General features: G+C 36.4%; 1 protein-coding gene and 1 non-coding gene across 2 annotated transcripts; one reads left to right on the top strand and one right to left on the bottom strand.

Moving 5' to 3' along the window:
- Window positions 1-251: 251 nt before the first annotated feature.
- LOC112508250 lies at window positions 252-358 on the bottom strand. Its single transcript, XR_003068633.1, has one exon. It is a non-coding gene; the product is annotated as a small nucleolar RNA R71 (small nucleolar RNA).
- A 1,537-nt stretch (window positions 359-1,895) lies between these two features.
- On the top strand, window positions 1,896-4,456 carry LOC112508036 (peroxidase 43-like). The gene is made up of 4 exons (XM_025112818.1): window positions 1,896-2,105; window positions 2,220-2,402; window positions 2,558-2,720; window positions 3,977-4,456. The coding sequence occupies exons 1-4, from the start codon at window positions 1,896-1,898 to the stop codon at window positions 4,381-4,383; spliced, it is 963 nt and encodes a 320-aa protein (XP_024968586.1). The 3' UTR covers window positions 4,384-4,456.
- Window positions 4,457-6,421: the final 1,965 nt, after the last annotated feature.

Here is a 6,421-nt window from a genome sequence, read left to right as displayed (position 1 = left end):
TGACTAATGACCAATTTGCTGGACTGCCCTCAGAAGACCCACATTCTCATTTAAAGTCTTTTCTGGAAATCACAGATGCCTTCCTGATCCCGGGAGTGTCCAATAACGCTCTCAGACTTACTTTATTTCCATTTTCATTACGGGATTGGGCAAAAGCATGGTTTAACTCTTTAACATCAGGATCTGTGCCGTCGTGGGGTAACATGGCGGAAAATTTTTTGCGAAAATATTTCCCACCAACAAGGAACGCTAAGTCCAGAAACGAAATCTGTCTTTTTAAACAACTGGATGATGAGGCTGTTCCTGACGCGTGGGAAAGGTTTAAAAAGCTGTTAAATAAATGCCCACACCATGGCATTTTGTACTGTATTCAACTTGAGACGTTTTACAATGGGTTAAGTCCCATGGCAAAACAAATGCTCGACACGACTGCAGGCGGAGCCTTTACAGCCAGTACCTATAACTGCATAAATCTTGGAATCGCTCCTCCCTGATCATTCCCTGTTATTCCCTACTGGTCCATGTTTTTTTGCAGCATGAATTTTCGTGGCCAAGTTATCAATCTTCTGGGTTAAGACATCGATTTGCTCTTTCATTAGTAGTTGTAGCTCAGCATCCCCTGTTGTTGACAGCACGTGCTCTCAATTAAAAGCTCCAATTTGATAGGATCAAGGGTTGTTTCCAACCACACTCTCCGAGTGAATGCCGATTCCAACGAGGCAAGGAAGAAAACATAGAGAAGAAGAAAGCTTTTTAATCAAACTTGATTAAAATCAATAAAACTTGCAACTGTAAATAACACTCTTGTAATCCTATAATAACTCTAATTCCTAATAAAATACGATAAATATAAAAATACCCTGAACTTAATACTTATCGTCCTATTAATTGTCATCCAACCACGTAATCACCATGCTGAACAGGGGTTGTTGACAATCTTGTAGACTTTCTTGTAGGCTCCCGACCCATCCCTTCAGTTGCATGTTTATCAGAACAATAGATGGTAGGGAAAAGCAGAAAGGGGGAAGATCAATAGGATAGGGAAGGAGGGAGAAAGAGGATCAATGTTGCAGAAGTCAAATTAAATGGGTGGAAAACCCTAAGTTCTAAACTGGTCATTTTTCCCTCTTATGTGAGAAGCTTGCGAGGATGACCCTGAGTTCATTGACCATATATAAATATTATATACTTCAAAAGAAAAGATTTACACGTTCTTACATTTTCTTGATCAATACTCACATGCGGTGTACAATTAATTTTCATATCATCCATATCCTAGCTAAAAAGGTGGGGACGGTCCATCGGTTCCGCTACTTTTAGGGTAACAATCTTTTTTCCAATGCACCGTAACTTGGAAATGAACGAACTCATGACGTAATAGAATTGTGGTATTTAATTGTCATGTAACGGTGCAAATTGTTTCTAATTCACTACGAATACATGAATTGGATACCACCTCATATGATATTATAAGAAAATAATACTACTATACGTCAAAAAAAGACCCATATATACGATCTAGCAACACAAAAAAACAAATTCCAAAGTAAGAAAATTTTGCTTTTCTTTTTTACCAAAATCGATCAAGAACCCTAAAAAGGGTATCTTTCCTGTTTCTGTTTGATTCTCTCAACAAAAAATAAATAGACTTGACGTGTATTACTTGTTGTTCTAGAACCCAAAAAACAAGATTAAAATATGAAATGTGTTGTAATAAAAACAAAAGCAACCACTAGCGATTTTGAAGTCTTGCTGGCAAAAGCTTAAATGCTGAGTTGAGCCTTTTCTGAAATTAACCATTTAGCAGAAGACGCCGAACCCACCTCCATTTCTTATCTCTTTCTTCAGATTAATTATTCCAACAAATATTTCAAGTCTTTTTGTTGAAATCGATCATGAAAATGAGGAGGGAGATGTTGGTTATGATGATAATATGTGAATTCATGATCGGTTTTTCAAAAGCACAACTCAGAGTTGGGTTTTACAATAACGTGTGTCCCAACGCTGAGTCAATTGTTGGTGGATTTGTGAGGGATGCAGCCAAGTCCGATTCTCATATTCCTGCTATCATGCTTAGGCTTCACTTCCATGACTGCTTTGTTGAGGTTCTCTCTCTCTCTCTCTCTCTCTCTCTCTCTATATATATATATATATATATATGCATGTATGTATGTGGGTCTCCCTTAATCTGTTCACCTAAAGCCTTCTTTATTTTGCAGGGGTGCGATGGGTCAATTCTGATAGATGGTGTAAAATCTCAAGAGAAATCTGCATTTGGACATCAAGGGGTACAAGGTTTTGATGTGATAGAGAATGCAAAAGCCAAGTTGGAAAGTGTGTGTCCTGGTGTGGTTTCTTGTGCAGATATTGTTGCCATGGCTGCAAGAGATGCTGTTGCCATTGTAAGTACTAAAACCTTCAACTCTCTCTCTCTCTCTCTCTCACATAAATTACATCGTTTAGTGTGTGTCTGTGTGAGAAAGAGAGTTAAAATTATGTATCTATATATCTTTCCTGTATGTATATATGTTGTGATGAGGATGATGGTTTTGGACAGAGTCATGGGCCAGCTTATGAGGTTGAAACTGGGAGGAAGGATGGGCTGGTGTCGAATGTAGAACTGGCTGACAGATTGCCCGATGTTAAAGATTCAATTCAGCTTCTCAAGCAAAAATTCTTTGAAAAAGGCCTCAACGACAAAGACCTCGTGCTTCTCAGTGGTAATCTCCTCTCTCTCTCTCTCTATATATATATACACACACACACACATATATATATATATATATATATATATACACACGAATGATTGTGTGAGAAGGAAAGTTATGGTAAGAAAAGTTAAAAGAGGTCTTAATCCTTGATATTTTTTATGTCATTTTCATCTATGAATTACGTTTTAGAAGAGAATTGATCTGCACCTCATTAATGTTCACATTCAATTAGTATTGATAGATCTATTCTTACGTTTCTCACCATAACTTTCCTTCTTATCGGAACCCAACCATATATTTATATAGACTTGGGATCATGTGAGACCAGTCTGTTTTCGTAAGACCCGTGAGACCACCTTTTTACATTTGAAACTTCACAGCAAAATGCTGTGAATGTGACTTTTTTTAACCTTCACAGTGTTTTTGCTGTGAAGTTTACGTATAAAAATGTGGTCTCACGGGAGCCCTATATATATACATATAACATATTGGTCTCACATAATTTCAAGTCTCTCTCTCTCTATATATATATATAGAGAGAGAGAGAGAGAGAGAGATTGTGAAGGTAACCACAAGGGTGGTGTCTGATTAGTTTGAACTTGGCTCCAAAGGTCAAAAGTATCTGGAGGTCCCATGTTCAAATCCAAGGAGAAATAAAAATCCCCTTATGGCCACGGAGGTTCGAATGCGGTTACTCCGAGCCATCTACAAAGCAGGTGATCACTTGGGATTAGTCGGCTCGCATAGCGGGTTGGATATCCAGGTCAATAAAAAAAGCATTGTGAAGGTAACCTTCACAGTGTTTTTGTTGTGAAGTTTCGGATTCTTTTTTACCTTCACAATATGTTGCTATGAAATTTCAAGTATAAAAATATAGACTCACAAAAACAGTCTAGTCTCACGTTAACCTAACCCTTGATGATTGCTAGGATAAAAGAGAACACATTGATGAGCGTGTAGTATTTACTCTATTTGTGATCGTAGCAACAGCCAACTGTCTCCTGTTTCATGCCTCAAATACTTGGTTTTAAAGTTCAAATCTTTCTTCCCCTCGTTGGGAAGGTCAAATTTAATGTTATGACGCAATCATGACCCCCCAACCATGTGCATTAAAGATTCTATGTTACCTATTCAATGAGCCATCTGTATAAATGCCAATAAATCCTTATAAAAATCGTCAGCTTAACAACATAATTTATAAACCGGTTTATCCAGACCTTCACAGTGGTCTAACGGAAAATGGTTGTTATATCGATTGATTTCAGCTGCGCATACCATTGGTACAACGGCATGTTTCTTCATGACGCAACGACTGTACAACTTTAAAGAAGGTGGAGGTTTTGACCCGAGTATAAACCCCAGTTTCCTTCCGGAACTGACATCGACATGCCCTAAAGGCGGGGATGTAAACCTCCGCTTGCCGATGGACCGTGGGAGTGGAGAGACCTTCGACAATCAAATTCTACAGAACATTAGGAGTGGTTTAGCAGTGCTACAATCGGATGCGCAACTAATGGATGATCCGACGACAAAGGGAATAGTGAATTCATATTTTGAAACGGGGGCGTCTTTTGAGGCGGATTTCGTGAATTCCATTGTGAAAATGGGTCGAATCGGAACCAAGGACAGCTCTAACGGAAATATTAGACGCGTGTGTAGCTCGTTTAATTAGAATTGAATGATTTTACCCTCACATCACATACTTGTTTTCGTTATATACGTAATTGATCATATTACTAGCATTTTCACCTCACATGAGTTGATATTGTATAACCTTTAATGCCTAATGTGCAATTGTATCTTGAAAAGGTATTACCATCAGTATTCCTAGATTATTAAGCAAGAGTTTGTTGTATTTCGGATCGCAAAATCATAGCCCGAAAAGAACAGTGCTCCCTCAATCTCAAAATAAATGGTCATATAATGAAAAATATGAAGGGCCGTTTATCAAACACTTACCCGGTAAGTGCTTACCGGTAAAATTTAACACTATTATATACTTATCGGGTAAGATTTTAGTCCACCAAGACGACATAATATACAATAATTTACCCGGTAAGCGCTTACCGTGGTAAGAGTCGTCGCCCTCACTTACCGGGTAAGACTCTTGATCCTTATCTCGTTCTTACCGGGTAAGATTCTTGGTTCTTATTATATTCATTCGGTGAGGTAATGTTACTTGGTAATCACTTACCAGGGTAAGCGTTTGGTAAACTGCCCCTAAGTTTTAAAAATGTGTAGTCATTACCTTTTTTAATTAATTAGTGAACAAATGTATCCTTAATAATTGAGAGGGTAATGAATTTATAATCACGAACCTCCAAATCTATGCTTATCTACAACATCTTATCAATTTTTGTGGTGGTAAATCGGAGTTTTTTTTATAAAAAATGTTTGGATTAGCTTATGACGGTATCATACAGGATAAGCTGATAACATAGATGAGATGCATTTTTTTCCCATTCAAACACTAAAAAATTTCTTATTAGCAGTACCATATCGGAATAAGTTAATAAGTTAGACATAAGTAACTTATCAAAAACTTCTTATTACGGGTGTCAAACTGGTATAAGTATTTTCTTTTGTTTCCATCCAAACATTAAGAACTCGTTATAACCGGTATCACACAGTAATAAGTTAATAAACACTTTAAATAAAGCAATCCCAAACACCCCCTAAGTTCAATTAAAACGAGGGGCATTTTTATTTCTTATTTAAAAAGTTAAAAAAGTATAGCAGTATTATTATTATTATTATTATTATTATAAAATAGAGTAAATTATGAATTTTGTCAATGTTTTTGTATGCAAATTTACGGATCGAATTCTCCGTACAAAGTAATTGCGAATTTCATCACTGTGATTTCATTTTTGTTGTGAATTAAGTCTCTTTCTCTAACTATATTATCATAATTCCATTAATTGTGATTTCATTTTCGTTTATTTTGGTTTTGATTTTGTTTTATTCTTGTTGGAATCATGTAACGATTCACATAATTCGACAGTACAATAAGAGAACTCAAATAATAGATTGTATTATTACTGAAGTTTGCTAAGTACAAGAGTACTCGGTAAAGAAAAGTATATGATTCTGGAAGCTAAATTGCTGGAAGATAAAAGGCATAATAGACTCTAGAATAGCGATAGGCCAAAAACAGGTCCTGGGCCGGTCTCAATCGGTCCCAAGATTTCTCGTAATCGGTCCCGGTTCCGGTCGAATAGATGAAGACCGGTCAAGGTGTTTCACAGCCGGTTATTGGCCGCCGGTCCTGGTCCCATCCTTAAAAAATACATTTTTAAAAAAAATTTAATGATATATATTTTTAATACATTATTAAATTTGGCGTACGGGTCACTTAAATACACTTTAAAAATATTTTTTATTATAATTAAAATTACATTGTCTTGTAAAAATTTATTATAAAAGTATTTGAAAATATATTTATTCATCAATCTTCATTGGTATCCCATGTCGGATTGATTTGAAAAGTTCCGATGTCTTGAATTCTTTTAATAGCCTCTTGGTCATCAATGTCGAGTTCCTCATCATCGTCGTATTGTATGTAAGTGTCATCGGTATCGGTAGTTGGCGTCGTGCTTAGTCTCATGGCGATTTCATTTTCTTCCAAATTTTATTCTACCGCTTCAATCTTCATCTCTAACGATGTCGTGTGTTAAATTCTATCAACGCTATCCAAATAATCTTTCAAA

Source organism: Cynara cardunculus (genome assembly GCF_001531365.2).
Source record: "Cynara cardunculus var. scolymus isolate 2C chromosome LG 2, CcrdV1, whole genome shotgun sequence".
Taxonomy (NCBI): domain Eukaryota; kingdom Viridiplantae; phylum Streptophyta; class Magnoliopsida; order Asterales; family Asteraceae; genus Cynara; species Cynara cardunculus.
The sequence above is the reverse complement of the archived record's forward strand: the minus strand, read 5'-3'. Positions and strand labels throughout refer to the sequence as shown.

Coding starts and splice junctions, on each gene's coding strand:
- LOC112508036 (XM_025112818.1), top strand. CDS start 1,896: ATGAAAATGAGGAGGGAGATGTTGGTTATGATGATAATATGTGAATTC. Junction 2,106..2,219: donor TCCATGACTGCTTTGTTGAG/GTTCTCTCTCTC, acceptor TTTATTTTGCAG/GGGTGCGATGGGTCAATTCT. Junction 2,721..3,976: donor AGACCTCGTGCTTCTCAGTG/GTAATCTCCTCT, acceptor GATTGATTTCAG/CTGCGCATACCATTGGTACA.